General features: G+C 40.4%; 1 protein-coding gene across 1 annotated transcript; it reads right to left on the bottom strand.

The window, feature by feature from the left end:
• Window positions 1–2603: 2603 nt before the first annotated feature.
• slc7a1a (solute carrier family 7 member 1a) lies at window positions 2604–22846 on the bottom strand. The gene is made up of 13 exons (XM_062433906.1): window positions 22675–22846; window positions 13238–13505; window positions 12971–13153; window positions 12724–12882; window positions 12312–12489; window positions 11936–12069; window positions 9957–10179; window positions 9174–9313; window positions 7693–7795; window positions 6925–7130; window positions 6586–6737; window positions 6369–6477; window positions 2604–6062 (listed from the first exon to the last, which is right to left on the bottom strand). Exons 2-13 carry the CDS (start codon window positions 13416–13418, stop codon window positions 5878–5880), a joined length of 1953 nt encoding a protein of 650 aa, XP_062289890.1. The 5' UTR covers window positions 13419–13505; window positions 22675–22846; the 3' UTR covers window positions 2604–5877.
• Between the last annotated feature and the right edge of the window lie 10 nt (window positions 22847–22856).

Raw genomic sequence — 22856 nt, 5'->3', positions numbered from 1 at the left:
ACACGCATATGCACATGCACCATGCACTCACATGAGCAAATGCATCCTCATACTGAGCAAAAAGAAGCCTCCAAATTGTTTAATTATGAGCTATCACAACACGGGTTAGCATAATAACTGCAGCCTCCTCCTCTTCCTGCCCTCTCTTTACACACACACAAATTTACTCTCCTTAATTGTATGTTCTACTTTTACATACAGTGTTCACACACACATTATATTAAATATAAAAAACACTGCAGTATCTGTTAGCATTGTTCAATGGAAAAAAAGAAATACATGTTTAATAAATAAATAAAACCTTGCAACATGTAATTGAGAGTCATATTGACATACTTTTCCTTCCCTCGATCCTCCACTTATCTCGATTTTCTCCCTCCCTCCCTTTTCCCCTCCTCCTCCGTTCCGTCCTATAAAATGACCTTGAAGGTGGCACCGGTGCGTTACACTCATGGGCTTTGTGACAAACTGTCTTATACCTGCAGAAACACACACACAAACATACATCAGCACCTGAGCCAAAGAACTTCAAACACACACACGCTGCTGCGAGTGGTTTTCCTGGCAGAGATCTGCTGAATTGATTGCTGCTCAGACATTGCAGAGGTCAGATGTAATGAATCAATCACACATGCATCAGCATCTAGAACAGCAACTACAGCAGACAGAGTACAGCAGAAGCCAAGGCCACAGGCTCTGCTGCTCTGTTGCCCTGCTTTGATGCAGTGTCAACCTCCACATTAACATGACTGGGAGGGATTGGCAAAGATTTAGCAAAATGGACTGAGAAGATCCATAAATGTGGGAAGTCTCTGATATGGTGATCAATAACGGCAGCAGACAATCTCAATAAACACAAAACCCACACTTCCCACACATATTCTATATGCACAACATCTCAGAGTAGAAACATGCCAATCACATATTTGGGTGGAGCAGAAAAATAAAAAATGCTAAACAATGTGCAACTTTGGACAGAATACTGTAACACATACAGCAATTTGTGTCAATTATTCTGCATGTGCACACTAACAAAGACATGAAAACTGCCCTCCTCAACTGCCTCAAGGACAACCTGATCATCAGACACCAATCAATCAGGACAAGAGACAGCTGAGTGTGAAATACACACCCTCGGTCTGCTCACCTTTATTTGATCCATCCCTTCCTGTCTTCCCTCTCCTCTCAGCCCTCTAAAGGTGAAGCTGAGGACATGGAAATTGTTGAAAGAGTAACTCAAGTAAATACAACCACTGTGCCTTTGACTAAGGTTCCTCAGGATTTGTGCAGTAGTTGGAAGATACTAAAGAAGATAAAGAAGAAGTGAGGTGTTTATGTGTGCAGCTGCAAGAGCGGGGAAGCCTCATTAATGCCTTTATAGAGGAAAAGACTCAAATAGATTGAATGCATTTCACAAAAGAGACTTTGTGTCATTCGTGTGCGAGGTACACTGCTTCAAAACCTACGTCAGTGGTAAATGGCTTTAGTCTGAGTCAGCATAACAGTACTGTAAGCCAAGAAATGGGATACACATCTAACACAACTATAAAACAATCAGAATCTCAGCCTACTTTTTCTCATATAGTGGAAAAACTGTAAAGGATGGGGGTTTGCAATTGTTATAAAATGTTACATATTTTCTTTGTATTGATGCCTGAGATGATCATACAAAGTCTGTTATTCCCAGGAATCTGAGTAACAATTAAGAAATAAAAAATCTCCCCCCCAAAATAAATTCCTTCACCTGTTCTTGTTGTCACCTGTCAGTGCAGTGGATCACAGCTGGAGTCAGGTCTAAAGCTATAATCTATGTGTGATCATTAGCATTACCCTGCTCCATCCATCATCAACCTGCTCTCCCACGTCTGACCTCACTCTCCAACCAGCCCGCTGCTCTCCTCTAGCCTACTGCTCCACTTACAGTCTGTGAGTCAACTTCAACATTACAGTCATATGCATTTTATGAAGAAATAAACTGATTTTTTTTTAAAAATTCAAATAAGTTACCTCAACGGATCGGGCCTGCAAAAAACTAAACATCAGATCCGTGGTTTTTTTTTTAGGATGCCGAGGGAACCGAGTCCGCAGCAAGAATCCTACATGCAAAAAATACGTGCGACACTTCAAGAAAACTGATGATGGCTGGCAACTGGAGCATCACTGCAAATTACCCGCATGTTTTCAGGTGTATGACTTACCTCCAGGTTTCTCTGGTGTTGATTCATAGAAGAATGTCGGTCAAATGCAGGAGTTGCAAAACGACACACATTATACACACGCGTGTCTCCCCACTGTCTCTCCTTCTCGCTCGCTAGTGAAAACAGTGCAGAGAGAGAGAGAGAGAGAGAGAGAGAGAGAGAGAGAGAGAGAGAGAGAGAGATGCTGCGGACAGGAGGAGGAGGAGGAGGAGGTGGAGGAGAAGCGGTGCTGATGCTGTAGCCGACACCTGGCAGAGAACCATGCTCAAGCACCAGGGCCTTTCTCACTCTCTCTCTAAACACGATTGCGCCCTCTGCTGGATCATAAGAGAACTATGATGAACAGTCTATTCATGCTACAAAAAGATTACACCATAAACTTCCATACAGCATAAGGAGACTGACTTTTTGGAAATCTAGTTTTTATTTACAGAAATGATGCATGAAGCATTTTGACAAAAAGGACAACAGACACAAGCCAAAACAAATGACAGGCATCCTTAACTTCTACAGTATATACATGCACACACTGGTTTTCTTATATTATAAATGTGTCACAATTCATTTTTTAGTGTTTCATCTGTGACCTGGAAACTGTATGATGGTCTGTTACATTTATAGGTGTATAACTGAAAATATACCTAAAACCAGAATGCAAGGTTCACTTTCTAGCTTTATCCAGAGCTTTCACCACATCTTGACGTCTTCCTCAACAGATGGAGTTTAACATCACCTGATTTACAATAAGTATGGAACTGAATGCCCTCTTTCATCTATCTACTGATGCCTGGTCAGTAACTTTGATCCCTTCCCGGTCCGTGTTGGTATTGATACATTGACAACAGAACCAACTCTGTCTGCTGAAAAAGACTGGTGTAAAACTCAGTTCTATTAAGTGGACCATGAGTTTTTGGATGTTCAAGTATATTCACAATGTCCACGATCTCCAGAATAAACATTTGGTTAACACACCATGTTGACAGTTATGAAGTTTGTTTTTAAAAAGCTGCAGCCTTGTGTGTAAATGCAGCATCTCAACAAGATTCCCCCTCTTAAAAGGCAACATCACGGGAGGATGGAGGGAAGGAACCACAGTGCTGAATAACAAAATGAGAAGCCATTGATAAATAGTGACCCACTGATGTGACTACAACAGACAGTTTTTTCCCCCAACAAAATTTACACCTAATTTCACGCACCAACAAATAATCTTTGAAAAGGCAACCAAAAAGCATCAATAAAAAACATAAAGTAGCAAGAGGATGTTATCTAATCACAGCAAAATGATATCAACATAAACTAGCCAGTCGTCAACACTGACTGGTTCTGGATTTGAAACATCAAAAGCCTTATAAATGTGACACACATGATATGTAAAGGGGAAGGCTAAGGTCAGTAAGATCTTAAAGCAGCATAACAGGAGAAAGAAGCTCTTTCTCAGAAGTTATATTATCACAGAATAGAGTATTTATACATGAGTATATTATATTTATTGCAGACGTAAACACTGAGATTTGGCATGACATGTAGCAAAAGATAGCAGTATATTTTCACATGAATCCCTTCATGTTAATCAAACTGAAAATTGAATGTACAGTAAATACTTTGGTTGTCTGTGAAACTGCAAGTTTATCTCTGCAAGTACCAACAAAGTTAGATATTGCTAAACTGTCTTTTGAACTGTAAATTTCACAAATTACATAAACTGCTGGAAAAGTCAGTCATGTACGATTAATCAAATTAATATAGATGTCAGATTATTACACTTTCCCTGTGAACAGCTACAAAAAAGCTGACAATGACCCCAATGAACTTGGCTCTGCTGTCGTCATGCCAATGTCCCGTATTTCTAGTTTTGTAACTGCACTTTTTTGTGTTTATCAGGCATTCATGGTAAAAGTCGAGACAAAAGAAGGTGAAGGCATTGACATTGCCAACCCTGAGGATACAAAGTTTCAGTTGCACTCATCATCATGTAAACACAATATAAAGAGCACAATGCTGGACACTTTGCAGGGCAACGTAATATCTGCCATAACCAAAGTACCCACAGGCAGATGCTACTGGTTATGCACTAAAGTCATTAGGCATTAAAAATAACAAAAAAGCCTTTTCTCCAATTTACAAATAATTTACTGCAAGAAATATAAACAATATCTTATATACACAATCTTAATTATACATGTCCCTACTTATAGACAGCTACTTTGTTGTAACGGACTCCCAAAACCACAGTTAATGCACTAAAAGGGTTACAGCTAATGGGAACACTGGTCATCTAAATGTCAACCAAATAATACTTATTTTTAATGTTATGAAAGAGAAACCCATTTTAAAGTATTATATATTTTAACAAACACAAACTAAAAATAGAAAAAAAAGTGTGTACCTGATCAAATTCTTTGTAGGTACTCTCCTCATTGTAAAAATGAGTCTGAATCAGATTTTAAAAACACACTAGAAACGACCACATTTTAAGAAGCGGGTAATAAAAAGGCACATAAGAAAGGCGTAAAATAAACAGGGAACAAATAAAAACTCAAACTAAACATTCAAAAGAAAAAAAAGTTGGCCTGTATTATTTGAAAAGAAACTAAATGTTATAAGGTACAGATGCAAAAAGACACAGCAGCCAGCACTGTGAAACTCTACTATCATCTAATGTTACATGACATTAACTGACTTCCACCGTCAGTGTCTTCACCTGATGTTTTATATATATCAGTAACATCTGTCTTTTATATTGAGAAGAAGATGCAGACATCTGGTAACAAACTGCTCAAGATCTCCTCTTCTGAATCGTATATGTCTGGAATTTTTTACCTAGAATGAAACAACAGTTTCTGTCTAACACTTAGACATGCAATTGGACACGTGGATACTGCAGGCTACAGCTCCCTGCTGGTCCACTTATAGGTGCAACCAGTGGCCTGATCACCTGCCTCTGCTAAAGAACAAGAGTAATTATATAGTGGACAAGCAGTGTATTGCTCTTACTGTTTGAGCAGCATTTCAGTCACATAAGAGTTGGCAGAGTGTCCACACATTTGCAATAAGAGAATGTAGCTATTGGTACCAATCTGTACTTAATACTGACTGTGATTTAATGTTCAGGAAAATGTGGCTATATAGTATTTATATTTTAACATAATGAAAGAAAAGAAAATAGATTACTGTCTCTGGCATCGGGACAAAAGCTGATTGCACATGTGCACATAGTTCTACTGCCAGCACTGTAACCCAAACACTGTCCAGATGACCGAACACGATGAGAAGCAAATATTATAGTTTTCCAGTATCCCTGAACCTGTAGGAAACGTTGACATGTTTAAAGTCTCCAACATGTCCCCTCCCCCCTGAGATAGCCAAATGATAATGGCAGTTTAAACCTGAGGCCAAGCAAAAGGGACAACAAACAAAATACTGAAATGATACAACATACGTCTTCAGAAGTCCTGTTTTTGCATGTAAATGACCACCAGTTATGTGTGTTCTACCCAGCAGCTGAAGGGGAAAGTCACAGGTTTGTGAATTTGAAGTCAAAGTTATTTATCATTACTTTGAACTTCCAAAAAGGGGAGTACTGTCAGTGAGGGGACTAGGACTTGTCCTGTCAAAAATACTCACAGACAGACTGGCGTCAGGGGAGCATGAAATGTACAGTATGTTCTGGTACTTCCTACAAATCTCCGTCTTCATCTTCCCTGACCTCAATGCTGTTGTGAAGGAAAGCCTCCTTTTCTGCCGACATGGCCTCTGAATCGTGGTCGCGCTTGAAGCCATTCATCTCTGTGTCTGGAACCGAGTGGGCCGCATTAGCCTCGGCGCTGTTATGAATACCGTAGCAGAAGTAGATCAGGAAACCTAAAAAACAGAAGAAGATAAACTGTTATTATCTCTTAAAATCAGATTACAGTTTTAGATTGGCTTTTGAAACACACAGAAACAAAACGATGACATAATAAAGGGGACTGAACGGTCACTGTGTTGAACTGCCAGAGTTCAAGCTACTAAAGAAAACAAACTGATCATCAACTGAGCATCAACAGTGAGGTGTCTGAGGCAAAATACTATTTCCCTTTGGTGGATCAATATAATTTCTTGCAACAATTAAGGCAGTCTAAACCCTGGAAAAACAAGAAATGATGGCTAGAGATAGAGTCTATCTACCTATGGCCATCCAGATTGAAAATCGTATCCAAGTGCCTTTATCCAACTGCATCATCAGGTAGACATTGACGAACATGCTGATCACTGGAATGAAGGGTAGCAGTGGAACCTAAAGAGTCAAATACCGTAGCAGAAGAGGAAAAGCAATTATTAAGTGTAAAAATCAGAGGTAGTGTTGAAAAACATAAACTATTAAGAGTCACTCTGTGGCTCAAACCTTGAAGGAGAGTTTTGTCTTGCTCTGAGGCTGTCTCCAGACGATAAAGGTGAGGAGAAGACATGCCATGAAGATGACACTAAGGGCTACGATATTCCACATAGCCATGCCCCCCTGCACTGCCAGTATACTGAAGGCTAGGATCAACAGTCCTGGAAGAAGGACACAACAGGATCAGTCAAATTTGCAAAACGACCCAGGTTTTAGATTATTTCAAGTGTAACTCTAGACTCAGTAAATGTACTTTAAATTACAATATCATCTACTATCAATCTACTGTATATCTGGATTCAAGACAAATAAAGAATCAATGATCATAGTTATTGTATCTTCACATACCCAGGAGAGAGGCACAGATGTTGACAGTGAAGCCCGACAGTACAGACGGCTCAGGGTTGTCCGGGAACATCAGGGTGTTGAAGCTGAACCTCTCCTCCATACCGGGCAGGATGTCCATACTTGGGGCACTGATTCCGTCGCTCATTTCCACCTCATCCTGGTTATTGGCCATCTCGTATCCTAGACTTGGCTGCGCGGGCTGGTACCTGACACAATGAAACGCACACACACATAGAGCTGTTTTACCATTGCAATGTTACTCTGAATTCACACCACTTGAAATGAGTCCTAATGGTAATGCTGAAATAATATTGAAACAGTAGTGTACAATGAACCTGCTTATGAGTAATGTCAGTCGCTAATATCAGCTACAGCCACATTTTTTAGCAACAGCAGTGTAAGTCAGTCATAATTTGTCTGGTAGTAAAAATGAATGGTGTATGAGATTACATTCAATATGAATGCAAGGATGCAAACTGGAGGCAGCAGAAAGGTGGTGATAGTACTGCTAAGTAGGCTTTGCAATATTATCATCGTCAACCAATAAAGATTGGTCACTGGAGTAACTACAGTAAAACGTAGTCTGGTTAAATGTCACATTGACAAGCATAACCTTTCAGCCTCAAGCTGAACCAAATTCAAATTACTTGCTTCTCCAGCTGCTTGCCACTGTAAATTCCACACATTCACGCATGAAAAAATATTTTCCCGTTCAACCCCAGCGTCCCCAGTTAAACTCCACGTATGCTATGTTTGTCCTCAACTAACCTGAGCACCAGGACACAAGCAGCCACTAATGTGTAGGCCAGCAGAGTCCCTATTGACATCAGGTCCACCAGGTCCTTGAGGTCGAACAGAAATGCCATGATAGCTTCAAAGGGCAAAAAAAGAGAAAAGAGAGAGACAGAATACATGTTTAATCCTAAGAAAACTTGTGATCAAATTATTAAAAGGACGGTGATGTGTTTTCAAGCATTTCTCAGTTAATGGTCCTGTGTGAAATGTTCATTAGCCATGCTACCTCACTAAATCACTAAACTGGGAGCGTTTCTATGTTCCCTCATCCCTATGTTCTCTATCAGATCAGACCCTCCACTAATGATATCATATTTTCCCTGTTTGTTGGTATGTCTGTGTAACCCTAACCCTCCTAACCCTACTATATATCACAAATGGCACAACAAGCACATAAAAGAATTGGAAGCTACATTTGCTACCACACAGCTCCTTTCAGATGAAAATAAATAGCGAATAAATACGAAAAAAATTAGCTTCCTGTACTGACTGAGGTCAAACCTCAACATGCAAGTTGTATTTCTCTATTGCTTGCTCTTGAATTCACATCACGTCATATCTACTTCTTCTTTCTCACTCTCTGTCATGCCCCCTTATTTGACATTCCCTATTCATCTTACCAGACATAACCCCGGCAGTCATAGTTGACGTAATAGGGGATTTCCTCTCGCTGACACGGGACAGGAAGGAGAAGAGCAGGCCATCCCGAGCCATGGCAAAGATGATACGAGGTAGAGGGAACATGGAACCCAACAGACTGGGGATGGCGTGAGGAGGAAAACATCAGATTAGGGGGACAGGTGTACAGTAGACACACAGGGGGAAAGGAAGAATTGAAAGAAGTCAGTAGGGGAGAGAGGGGGAGAATTAGCAAAAGGAGATGAATATGGCTGGCAAGATAAGAGCTGCAGATTTGGGGTTGATGAACGTGCGACATACATGATACCAGACTGGCTAAACTGAAGAGCTGGAGGGGCGTGATGTTGGACCGAAGATGTTCTGAGACCAGCATGCACAATTTTTTCCTCTTGAATAAAAAATATGTTGTTTCACATGCAGTTACTCTTCGTTCCAAGGCAGCAGACCATCTATCGGCACTACACCATGCGTTTTATTATGGTATTATTCCTCCTTTTCCCAAGATGCAAACGTCCCTTAAGTGTCTTAAAGTTCATTCGCTGTACCATGTTAGAAGAACGACACAGAAGACATACTATAACCTCGACTGCTTCGACTGACTAAAAAAGAGACACCTGGCCATGAAAGACAGGGTTAGAGACAGTTAGTGATGCCCTTTTCATGCTTGAGGGCTGAATTCTGGCAGGTTTCTTCAAAACGCAGCTAAAATAGAATCTGCAAGTGGCAGATCATTTACAACCTGGCACAGCTCAGCCCAGCAGCATGAAAAGAAGCTTCACAGATGCTGTTTTAAAACATGCATGTTAGTGTCTCACCTGCCCCTATGCCAGAGGTGAGGGTTGCAGTTAGCGGGGTTTTGGTGCGGGGGCTGATCTCGGCCATGAACTTGAAAAGCAGCCCATCGTCAGCCATAGCCCAGATCACACGGGGCATAGGGAACATAGCACCCAGTAGGCTACCAGGGGGGGAAGACCAGGATATATAGTAGCCACACTTATACCCACAAGAATGCAGTGAAACAGAGACACCAGCTCAAATATAGGAATATAGGAACATCATACAGTATACATATGGTTATTTACACAACATAATACACATTGTGCACAAGGTAAGAATGATAGTAACATGAAGGAATGTGTTTAATATCAAAGCATACTTCAACCAATATTTTTCTTCTGCTGTGCTGATCATAAGAACACCAGAGATGATGGTCACTTCAAACTATTGACACATTTTTAAATGATATAATTCATGTATATAATTAGTACTGTATTTACAACAATACCACAATTCAAAACTGATGATTGGTAAATATGCAGCTTGTGGTGGCCTTTGGTGACATGAGCAAGTGTTACTTGACCACATACATAGACTGATGGTACAACATTCTTAGCAATGCTCTTATTTAGTTAAGGATCATATGCCCATGAAAGTTAAATATACTCTCACATAGTAAGACATATAGAGAAGATTATATGTATGTATGTATGTATGTATGTCTGTCTGTGTCTGTGTGTGTGTCTGCATGTTTGAAAGAGTACATGAGCAATCTATTTTTAACTTAAATCACGACAATGCAGGCATATGTAAATACTTACCTAGTGGACAGAGCGCAAAGAGAGCCTACAGCCACAGCATATTTGGCTCCTCCCCAGCCCACATATTTAAAAGCTACAGGCAGAGGGCTGTTGCTGTCCAGCAGGTAGTATGGCATCATTAGGGTGAGAGCAGCAGAAACACCGAAGTATGCTACGAAGCAGATGAGCAGTGAGGACACGATGCCAATAGGGATGGCTCTCTGGGGGTTCTTCACCTCTTCACCTAAGGCACAGACAGTGAAAAAACACTGTTAAATGGGTGTCATTTTTGTCAGACAAAAAGGATACAAAGTGGTATCAAGCGGAAAGGACATTATCTTAGAATGAACGCAGACAGGTTTGGTGAAAGATGGTCATCATTAATACAGACAACGCCAGAACCAATTCTTACTTTTATTTGTTTCATTGTATTTATATATATTTTTGTTGCACTGCCATGTTCCTACAGTAGCCTGGAATGGACAAATCAAACACTTGCTCCAGAGAGAATTTCGCAGCCACCATAGCTTCTCCAACATGCTTGGAGGGGGAGTAAAGGGGTTATTCAGTTGGTTGCAATCTTCAACCTCACTGCTAGATGCCACTAAATCCCACACGCTACACTTTTAAGCAAAGTAAAGGGTACTTTTATTTTGCTGAATGGGTTTGGCTCTCGAGACATTCAACAACAAGTGCAGCATGTCAAGATTTCAGAGGAGTTTACCACTTTTGACTGAGAAGATATCATGATAAACTAGGCCACCATAATAAATTGTTGCAGAATAACACTTATTTGTTTGCACTGAAATTTTTTTATAAAAATAACTGAACGTCCACTTAGTTGTCACTTAATTGTCAACTGTCATTGTAATGCCTGACTTCCCTACATTAGCTACCACACAACCGTTGGTGGTAACAAATTATACCCCATTTTAATACAGGGCTTTCTATGCATCATTTAATCTTTTATAGCAGTTTTGGCAGAATTCCAGTTAATGTGGCAAACTGACAGATTTTAGGAGCCTTTTCCAACAAATGGAACAAGGAACTTATTTTCTCTGTGCACCCCGCAAGACTGAAACACCCTATTATTCTGCTGCAGGCAATTACGCAACAGTGCTCCACAGGTGAACACTCAGGTCTTGTTCTGTCGCAATGATGGAGTGTATGGGTAAGTCTGTATCTGGATCCTCTCCTGCTATACTTTCCATGACAGGTGACAGACACTAATTGACCCAGATCATTGGAAGGTCAGGGGTCATAGGCGTAACAGTGGACAGTGGTAAAAGATGTGTTCCTATGTCTGTGTAAGTGTGTGTGTGTGTGTTGAGGGTGGGGGATGTAATGGCTTTATGCCAGTTTAACTCTAGGTAGCCACACACATGCACATACACACAAATACACACACACTGACAACTGTGTGTGTGTGTGTGTGTGTGTGACAGACAAGCCCCTGCAAGCCATACTCAAGCAATCATTCAGGGTTAACTTCATGCTAGCCAATCAGCATTCAGGAAACAGAGGGGTGGTAACAGCTTAGGGGCCACACAGCAGGCAAGCTGGAAGAAATTTGTAAACTCTCCCTTTATTACAAGCCAAGGTCCTTGAACAGAATACAAACTAAATGCATGAACAGTGCACAGTGTCGCCCCCCCTCCCCCCCCCAAATGCCACACAAACCTCACATCACCATTTTCCCTCCTAACCTGCGTCACATAGCTTAGCGTTTTGCCAAGAGCAGAATTGGGCCAAATGTACTAAACAGCATCTTTTCTCTCTACCCTAACTCTCTTATGTAATACTCAATGTTTAGACAAGCTTAGGATAGAAATGATCCCAACTCCAGATCCTGTTACAGTACCCCCCATCCCCCCTCCCACCTCCCCAGACCAAAACTGAAGCATGCACATGAGGCAGTAGAAGGCATATGAAAAGAATAACAAAAGGACAACAAATCCAGAAAACAGGGGAAATGTTTTCTGGTATTCTCCAGCTCTGACCTGTGGTGGCGATGCAGTCAAATCCTACAAAAGCATAAAAGCAGGTAGCAGCTCCCGAAAGGACGCCTGTGAAACCGAATGGCATGAAGCCACCCACTCCTAAACTTTCTTTGGATGGTAAAGTGTCTGTAAAACTGGAAAGAGGAAGAAACAAACAATTAAAAGTGTCAAAAAAAACTACATTGGATTAATTAGTTGTTTAAAAAATGCTGGTTCTGGTTTATCCAGAATAACTGAGACATTGTTTCTGAGCTAGAAGTGGAAATGATGAATGTTGCAAAACTTCTGAAAGAAGTACAGCATCAAATATAACAGAGTTGCATCATGAAACAACGTGGGCATGTCAAAAAGCTTGGTGTGTATGAGCCTGTCTTACTTGAGGCTGGAGGTACTGATATTGTTCTCATGTAGGATCTCTTCGGGGTCTATGTGCCAATTCTTCAAAGTTCCTTTTACCAGGCCGGACACAACCATGAACAACAAGACTAGGACGTTGATGCATGTGAAAACCTTGTTCACCATTGCCGACTCTTTGACCCCAAATGCCAGCAGACCTTAGCAATGGAAAAGTCAGAGAAAGACAAAAAGAGAGAAGAAAGAAATTAACTTTTGTTGGAGAAAGAGATGTGGAAGATGTTGAATAAATTACACCAGTCTATGCTCAAATTTGCCAATCTGCAATGTCAACTGTTACAAGGTTAAAAGGTTCAAGAGTGAGACACAGGGTACAAGGAATGTAAAGACAAAATGAAAACACAAGAGAAACAGAGAGAGAAAATCTTCTTTACCTGTAAGGGTGATTATGATGACTACAGCGAACATGTCTGGATATGCTGCTAGTATACCTGGTGCATTCATAGGCATGTACTCTTTACAGAATTGTTCTATGCGCTTCCCGACCAACTCGTCGAAGGTTGCACTCCATGCGCGGGCCACACTGGAGGTACCTGAAATGGAGAAAGGACTTCTCTTAAGGACTTTTTCCAATTTTGTTCATCTTTTGCACAATAGGAAATGCTCTGTTGCTATGTTTACCTATGATATAGGAGAGGATGAGGTTCCATCCAGTGATGAAGGCCCAGAGTTCCCCTACAGTCACATAGGAGTACAGATAAGCTGAGCCTGTCTTGGGAACACGGGCTCCAAATTCAGCATAGCACAAGCCAGCCAACACCGAGGCTGATGCTGCTATCAGGAAAGACAGCACAATAGCAGGACCTGGGGGGAACAGATCACATGATTATAGAGGTTTTAAGAGAGAACACAATACATTTTGAATAATCTACAATAATACAAATGTACCTGAATTCTCACGTGCAACAGCACCAGCTAGCACATAGACGCCAGCCCCCAGCGTGCTGCCCACGCCCAGGGCCACCAGGTCAAAAGTGTTGAGGCATCGGGACAGTCGTGATTCGTCTGAGTTACAGTCCACCACTTTCACCCTCAACAACTGCTTCCAGAAACGCACAAGCAGCGCCATGGATCACAGTCTGGCCTCAGAGAGGGTAGGGGAGGCGAGGCGGAGAAGGTTGACCAGAGCTCAGAGGTAACAGGGGATCACATACACCTAAGAGGGAGGCAAGGGACAGAAATAATGTTGATTGATCATTGAAATAGTTAATAATGATGAAATAAGTATTTATTTATTTTACTTAAATAAACACGGCACCACAGGAGTTTCATTTTATTCAAGATTATAGTTCCAAATAAACCTAAAGGTAGGCTGTCAGATGCCTGTGTGAAAAGTATAAAAGCCATATTTGCAATCACATTGCACTGGTTAAGAATTACACACTGAGCTGGGGGGGGGTTGACTTTTGCTTAACAAACTTATTTTAAGTAGAACACAGTTTCCTGGGGTGTTACATAACACAACCTAAATCCACAAGCTGTGACTGCTAGCCAAAAAAACAGGGGCCTATAGGGATAATCCATCTTATTGCTGGATACGATCCTGACATATGTTACATAACACAATGCAACTCACAGGAGAGGAGGAGAAGCCCTTTAACAAACTGTTCAACACAAAGAGAATCATAACTCATGACACAGAAACACTGTCTTAAATCATGCAATGGAGGCTCATTGCATTGTGCTCCTCCTACACATACCACAAGTAATAACACCTCTGCTTAGGGTAATACAAACAAGGACAGTCCACCATAAGGTTCAGTGCTCCAAGTAAAAAGTCTTAATAGAAAGCAAAAAACAAATAGGCTAATGTCGATGGGAATATAATCTAGACAGTGACAAGCATTTACTCTTATTTTAAAAGGCACTATGAGATTTCACTTTATTTATATTCTCTTTGAATTCCCTTACAGGGACATATCAAGCACATTTCCAGGTCTATATTTATATTCTGGGGCTCTACTTAAATTCTAGGGCCCTTTATGCAGCCCCTCAGTACCGCCTCTGTCTGAAACCTCTGTTCATATTGGTTCACTTCTGGAAGTCTGGCGAGACACTGCCGGCTATGTAAACAAACAGCAGTAGTAGGATTTTTTACTCAAAATATCAACTTCTCCAATACATTCCAAAAATATGTGAGCAGACAACATGAAAGATTATGGAACGGACAGCTGTTTGTGGGCATGTGTGAACATTGTTACGTCAGTTCAATGAGTAAGTAGAGGTAACTTTGCAAACGGTGTGTTCAGAGCAGGCTGAAGCCCTGGCTTTTGAATTTTAGGGAACATTTTTACTACATCTTAAGTTTTGGACCGTTGACCATGTTTAACATAAACATCCGATATTACGACAGAAAATCACAAAAAGCATGTTATACCCCCTTTAATTAAAAATGATCTTGAAAATATAAAATCCTAAAGGGAAACTGGTATTTTTCAACATGGATCCTATTTTGCACTGACAGGCTCAGGTCGTAAGAATCTATATCCCGGGTAACTTTGCCAGCTAATTGAAACATGCAGATATTCATCTGTGCGTTTTGTTTACATGTATGAGGCTATGAGACTTTCAACACAATTAGACTGTAAGGGGGGAAAAAAATTAAGTGCAATGGCAGATTATCCTGTGAACTATTATGAAGATGATTGTGGGACGTGGGAAATAATTTTGACTGGCCAAGCGTATCTGAGACGAAGTACAGAGGAGATAAAACAGATGAAAGGAAAAACAGAAAGGAAAGTGGGACCAGAATGCAACAGGACGATCAGCAAACACAACGTACAGTAACGGATAATTCAGAGAAACCTGTTGCTACAAGACTCAGAAAAGCTCATCTAAATGGTCCAAAGATGAGAGCAATGACTAGTCTAAATGCTACAAATGGACTTACAGTGTTTAACATCATTGTCATCCTGTAGTAGAGTGTGTAAGTCACCTACATATTCATACATGCATGCCGGTTTGTTTACATGAAGTGACTTTCACCGAGGTTGGACTGTAAGGAAACTAAAAAGTTAGCAATCATGCTGTTCCATAGTTCCTGTGTTAACTTTCTTTATCAGACACTTATAATAACAATCTGATCCTGTCAGTGATAAATACAAACTATGTTAATGGTTGTACTTTCACTGGTGCAATTGCCCCCAAGGATTTCACTGCAGCCCATTTTGTGGCTGCCAGCTGAAGCACAATGCTGGACCAATTTCAAAAATGTTCCTCCCCGTTAGTCACTTAGATTCAAAATGATGGTAAAATAATTCAGGTTGAAAAATACTGAAGTGGTGGTCAAGTGGTTAGAGCGCATGCCATATACGCAGCCGACCCCGGTTCCAATCCCGATTGGAAGTCCTATGCTGCATGTCACCCCCCCCTCTCTCTCTCCCATGTTTCCTGTCGGTCTACTGTTAAATAAAAGGTGTCTATGCCAACAAAAAAGTTTCCCGTTAAAGTTAAAATCTAACGTTTACTCCAGCAATTTAGCAATGAAATTCTGTGCTCACAAAACAGATTGGAAATAGATAAGTCAAAACTGAAGCAGCAAGGGCCATAATATCAATATTTGTTCACTTCCAGTTTGTCATGCCAGCTATCTGTCCAAAAGTTTTAAGTCAAAATAAACCCTGATTATGTCATCAGAGTTGTTTTCTCAAACTTTAGAAAGCTCCTCCAGAGCCACAGAAGACATTACACACCTGTTTTCACAGGCTGCCATATATAAACTTATCTGTATCTAAACTAAAGACTTGGAGCTGGAACTGATTTATCTTTGGCAGCATGCTACTTTCTGACAGACTCATATCTTATTGCAATAGTTTGTGCTCATGAAAAAAAAGTTGAGAATATGGGAAGGAATGAGCAGCCGACACAGTTTGACAGTGTGTCTTCCCTGTGGAGGCCAAATGCAGCTGTATGACCCCTCTCTACTGTGGTTGTTGGGAATAATCTCTGAGTAAGTAGTCTGTCCAACATTTCATGCACATTCCCCAGAGCTGAACTCACATGTGGTAAAGTAATACTAGATATTTGGCAGAACAAAAATTATGGAGGATAGATAGAGGAATGGAAAGGGGAAAAAACAAAGGGCGGGGGTATAAACAATATTCTGGTGCAACATAAGTTCAGTTGTGGCGGTCTGGCAGAAGCCCAGTATCATGTCCTGTGGAAGAGAGGCCGGGCACTGAGTGAGGGACGTGCAGTAGCAAAACACTGTGACCCAATTCTAGACAATGGCACCTCTCCAGAACCAACGGATGTGAGGACACAAAACCAGAAAGGTCATGTGGACAGTGCAACAGTCATGTCACACCTCATGGAAACTTCCACACAAGGGTAACTTGAGGTGACGACCTTGCAGACTTTTTTTTTCTTCTTTCCAGAACACTTTCCAGACTTTTCAACCTGGGCTATTAGATCATATATAAAAATATATTGGAGTCATTTAAGCTGTGAAATGTCTGATGCAATTGTACACAAACAAATATCACTTTTGCAGAGGGAGAAAACTCTGTTCGTTTTCCGCACATTTAATTCATTTGTTTTGTGATCATACAGAGATGAGCAACTAAACTATTGTTTTCCTACTGTATGTATGCTTGGCATACAACCAGCCACATTACGATACATTTTACTAAAATAGATGCCACTGGTTTTATGATGCGATTGATCACAACAGATCTAACAAAAACAAATACAAGTTTAATTTTTTTTTTCTCTCGTATATATTTTAAAAACACTCCCACTTGCAATAGTTAGTGTTGTAGAGGTCACTATTGTTTGCAGTGTGTCATTAATCATAAATGGTGTTGCATGTCAGCAGTGTTCATTAGAAATGCTGTGAATGGAATCACTCAGGTGTAGGTTCAGACATCATATAACACTGCATTACTGCCCACCATTAGGCCCACAACATTATAATATTAACAAATGTGTTAGTGCTGGATATTTTGTTGTGTTTTGTTAAATTCAATATATGGTACATTGTTCTAACATGGAACTCATGAATATGTGGATGTGTTGTAGCAATATCACACCCACGTAAAATTTCTCCTGATTGAAAATTGAAAGAGGCCATAATTGTGTAAGACAGAATCTAGACCATGTATTAACATTTACACTCAAAAAATGATGTACAAATTTCAAAAACAAGCACTGCACCACTCCAGTAAATGTAACTAACCTGACTCGCCAGATGGTTTGTTAAACAGAACCATTTGAGAAGTCGCCCTTGGAAACTGGAAAAGGGCAGGCACTTTCAAAAAAGTACTTGGCAGGTGATTAGATGAACCAGCTGTCTATCAACGTCTTACCTTGCAAGGCAGCTGAATTTGCAAGATTACAAGATCACACAAGAATCCTGATAGGATACCGATGGGTCAGAACCACTGGTGGTATGGACGGATGCACATAAGTTGAAGCCTGACCGGATGGATTCTCTGTGATCTTGTGATGTGATGATCTCACAAATCCAGCAGCCTTGCAAGGTAACAACGCAACTGCACTGTTGGGAAGTTCAGACATAGAGCAAAAATAATCTCATGTCTCATTCATCTGTCACAAAATACTAAATGAAAACAGCTGTTACACTAAATACTATTAAATTACTGGACTAAACCAGCAGCAGCAAGACTGTTCAGCTCAGGCTCATATTATCACTCTGCTCACATAAATAAATAGCTAATTACTAAAACGGCACATTTATTATTGTAAAACATGGAAAGAGAAAATACCATTCAAATAACCAAGGGTAATCTGAAAGTGCTTACAGGAATGCATACAAACATAGTGGAAAGTGAAGTAGCCTATATGAACCGCATGACCCTTCACTGACCTGGGAAAGCAGGTTATGCAACTGCTGCATCAATACAGTCTTCTGTCAATGCAGTCGGGCAAACCAATAATGATGAAATCTGACCATTCACAACAACCTTACGTGCTTGAAGCAGTAAAGCATAATGAAATACACAGGTAAAATTGCATACAATGTCGATGCTGCAAATCAATGTCAAAATGTCAATAACCTGTTTCTGTACAGAGGAATGAGAAAATACAAATACATCTGATACTTACTTGAAGCCACCTATGCTTCACCTGTTGATAGGAGCAGAACGTTTGAAAGAACGATGGTAGCTAAAGGGATTAAACAACGGTTTTGCTAACTATTCTTCGAGCTGCTGTGAAGAGTGCAGAGTGTTTGACAGACGCCGTTCTGAAATAGAATCTAGAGGAATCACATGGCTTGGCTATTCCAAGCAGCTACTGGGTGCTCAAACACACACACACGCATGGTCATAATGTAGCAGTAGTTGGTTGACAGTGGAAAGCTTGATAAATGTAATTTTACAGCAATTATTTCAGTTGCATATTAACTCTTATGCAATCACAAAGCTGCACTTGAAAACATGCAAATAGTCACAGTAACCCAATTTATCTACAAAAATGCGGCTGTAACTGGTGGCTGCATCCAAATAAGCCTTTGGATTGCTGTCACTCTTGCATGCCAGTGCACACATTTATGTATGGATGCTTTATTTGATTCACTGTAACAGAATGATTATTTAGTAGAGAATACCACAGGCTTTAGAAAGCATGGTACTCAACCCACTGTAGAGAAAGCAGAGGCGGTGTGTCAGCGGGAAGGAGTGGATGAACAGGGGAAAGGGGTGTGATCCTCCAGAACCAATGAAATTAGACCATTAACATGACACTGCTTGACATTTAGGGAAGGCTGAAGGCCGAAATAGAGCCTTTTTCCAATACTACAACCAAATAATTGGGGCTTATATGATAGTAATTAATGGAGTGCGTCTTCTAAAAACTAAGAATAGTAGAACACATTTCAGAAATTTATTAGAGATTTGGCTTAACAGAATTACCCTGTAAACCACTGTTAAGAAATGTATTTTTATGGATTTTTTTATATTCTTTTTATGGTATAGTATGGTATGGTTTGTTATTGGCTTGGACAGTAAGAGTTATGGAAAGCTGAGGGGAGAGAATTGTTTTTACTTCTGATGACATATGTAACAACCTTATGTGGCTTTAGAGTATCAGGGTAACAGAATGAAAAACTTGACCACACTCTCTGCATTAAGTGATCATGGTATGACCTACAGAGGGCAGATCATACCATGCTGGCAAGCTAAGACCTGACCGTATTTTCACATGCATACATTTGAGTACACACAAGCAACAGCTGCTCATTTTCACTTTGTATCTTTGGCTGTTCATCTGTCTCTTATCACTGCATTGTCCTGCATAACATATAATCTTGTTCACTGTATTGGTGGGTCGTTTTACTGCTTCAGAGTTGCTTAGTTAAGCTCTAAGTAACGGCTCACATGCATACGCATGAGGAGAAAGAACGGCATGCAACAGTGGAGCAATGACTGCTGTCTGTTGACAGTTTCCATCTGTTACCATCCTGTGCACATGCCTCCTAACTCTTGCAGACAGACATCACTGTATTAAGAGTATATTTATCCTATGAACAGTATATCAACAGCATACTAATATCTGGAGACTTATTATGTTTGCAATGATTTCCTGGTGTTGTCTAAAATACCCTGGTAGCTAAGTTATAAAGGCTTTATCTTTTGGGCTGCAGGCACATATGTAAACAAAGCAATGTTTTGCTGTTTAACAGACTGAAATGGTGGCTGTTTGAAGCCTGGCCCGCTGGGTCACCTTGAACTTTTCATGCGTATGGATTTCAACAATGTGTGTCAGTCAGTCAGTTGGTCAAGAACTGCACCACCTCCAGGAACAGAAATAAATGATATGAGTAATGCATTGGCAGGTCATAATGTTTCCTAAATAAAGATATCCACAATCAACATCAAGAGTAGTTTGAAACTTGTTTAAATTGTGGACAACAAACCATTACTCATCTAGCACCTAGTAGAGTTCCTTCTTTGTGCAGTATGTGTTAACCAAACTTTGACCAACTTATGAAAAAGGACAATGACAGGCAACGTGCACTCCGCTTTTCTAGATGAGCAAACACCCCGCCTGCTCTCATCCTCCTCCCTGAGTCTGGGACACAGGCCAGAGAAATAATCACATATTTTAGGTAACAAAAGACTGACCATTCACCTCCACTTATTTTAGCTACAGCGATGATTAGCTTTTTGAGGTCAGGACACTGGAAGACCTTTCATTTTTAGCAAACAATGTCAGACCTAAAGTGTATTAAAGAAAGGAAAATACCAACAGTATCTCTGTTTAACACTACAGCCTCTTTGCTGATTAGTGCTGAGTATTTTTTTTGGAATAGTTAAGATCATTTGGGTGGACTAACTGTCTACATTGGTCAAAGGTTGGAGACCATCCAACATATTCAGAAAAACATGCACCACCCATCTGAATATTTAAACCAACTTTGAAGTTTTAAACAATACAATATCTCAGTATTTAAATTATTTCTAACTATTTTTTTTCTTTCATACCTGATTTCCCTCAGATCATTTTTACTTTCATTGCAGGAAAGTGTAGAACATTTGTGTATGTGTGTTTACAGCACCACTCAAACGTCTGGGTACACATTCTCATTCAAGAGTGGGAAGGTGTGTCTAGACTTTTGGCTGGTGCTGTATATTGTAATATAAAATGATTAACTCATTTAAAGTTAATTCATATTAGCAGAGTGCACATTGGTTTTAAGTTCAGCAAATGAAAAGCTGGTTCATTCTCAGAATCTGAGTATGTTTCTATTTCAGCATGTAATCACTTCCGTAGCATAAATACATGCTTGTGTGTGTATTACTATTGCACATCATAATACATCCTGATCCATGTTATGTACACACTGCAATCTACTTACTGCAGCTACTGTCACTCACATTTTGTACACTGCCTTGTCAAAGTCACCTGCAAATTGTGGGCTTAGAGAAAATAGATGTGCATGCTAATATTACTGAGCATAAAGTCAATCAACCAGCTAGACTGGAGGTGCAGCAGGCAGGAAATATGAAGCCTCTTGCACGCATGAAGCCCTCTCCAGAATCTGAGTGGACCTGGAAAGCTTCCACACACACACACCCTTCAGTGGTTCTCAAAGTGAGGTCAGGCCACCCGGGTGTCCTTGGGTAACTTCCAGGGTGTCCCCAGAAAAATGGTGAATATTTTAATGTCACTATTATTTCACTGACTAGAAGTGGGAGAATGTGTAAGAATGACTATTCTTTTCATTGGTTTCACACTCTTCACTGTTATCTGCCCCTATCATCTGCCCACCTTCAGTGTATAGATTACATACAGGACATATTCCATCCCTCTAGTCAGCAGCTCGCCCGCTAGTGACCCACTTTCAGAGCAGCTAAAGTTAGACTGACTAGAGATATATGAGATACAGACTGAACTATTGCCATTGAGATCTGAAAGGCTCTCTACTGTCAGGGCCATTCTTAAAATATTGTTTAATTTTAGTTCATAAAAATAGAGCAGTTTAATTGAGCAATTTGGGTCACACTTTTATATGTTCTACTTTACAAAACAAGCCTGATGACTATTTCTGTATTCAAATTGCTTTTTCAAATGTCAAATCCATTAGGTTGAGATAACCTGAGTCTCAATCACAGCATCCATCACTGCAGACACTTACATCCTGTGTTCTTGTTGATTATGGGTTTTACTTTAACTGATAAATGAGTGGATTTGACCTCTCCACACTATGTTTCATCATGTATCGAACACTCTATATTTCCTAGAATCATTACATTGTATAAAAACCTTTCAGACAGGAGGACATCAATGCTTTAATGCTCAAAGGGATTCTATTTATTTGAGCAATTGTTTTCCATTGTGTGAGTACTTTTGCTACCACTTCTTTGTGCTACCTGTTCGCATGTCAGTGTCCACTGTCTGCGGTCACTTTCTTTCACTCTTTTCTTACCATCCCCCTCTCCTCCCCTTCCCCCCCTCCCTCCCTCCCACTGAGAGTCCATGCAAACCTCTCAGTCCTGGTTACCAGTTCTGAATACGTTACAAACATAGGTAGTGATCTGTACCCGTTGTGTGAAAAGGAAGAAGAAAAAACAAAAGTTGAGACTCTTCCCTCAGCAAACACATGTGCGCTGCAGAGGAACAGCAGCAACGTGAAGTAGTTAAAATGGGGTCCGACGGAAACGAGCATGTGGTTTGCAACGTGTGGTAGACACGTTCAACTTTACGCACGCAAAGCGGTTTCTCCTGAGGGTCTGTGTGTGACATGCAAACCACAAAGCCAAGTCCGGGGAACAGACATTGTAGTTAGTAATTACTCCATTTTTAACCATCTTCATGCATTTGGCTATGTGGCAAAATGCAACGTTAACATAGTTGTTCTTTACCTTGAAACGCAGCGCATAAGAGTTGAATCCAAGATACTGACAATTTCCTTGAGATGTCTGACTAAATTGGAAACGATGGAAATCAAAACTGTCCACCCACGACGGTCGTCTAAGTGTCTTTTCTTTACAGGTGGTGAAGAGGAACTTGTTTAGCGAGTTCAAATGGAGGAGAGCGCACCGAG

The sequence above is a fragment of the Scomber scombrus genome, chromosome 14 (genome assembly GCF_963691925.1).
Source record: "Scomber scombrus chromosome 14, fScoSco1.1, whole genome shotgun sequence".
NCBI lineage: Eukaryota > Metazoa > Chordata > Actinopteri > Scombriformes > Scombridae > Scomber > Scomber scombrus.
Note: the sequence above shows the minus strand (reverse complement) of the source record. Positions and strands in the feature narration are given on the sequence as shown.

Bases quoted from the DNA above. Each gene is read 5' to 3' on its own strand.
- slc7a1a (XM_062433906.1), bottom strand. From the start codon at position 13,418: ATGGCGCTGCTTGTGCGTTTCTGGAAGCAGTTGTTGAGGGTGAAAGTG. The intron at 10,180-11,935 runs GTCAGAGCTGGA...TCTGTGCCTTAG, and splicing joins TGACTGCATCGCCACCACAG to GTGAAGAGGTGAAGAACCCC. The intron at 6,478-6,585 runs GTTTGAGCCACA...TTGACTCTTTAG, and splicing joins AGACAAAACTCTCCTTCAAG to GTTCCACTGCTACCCTTCAT.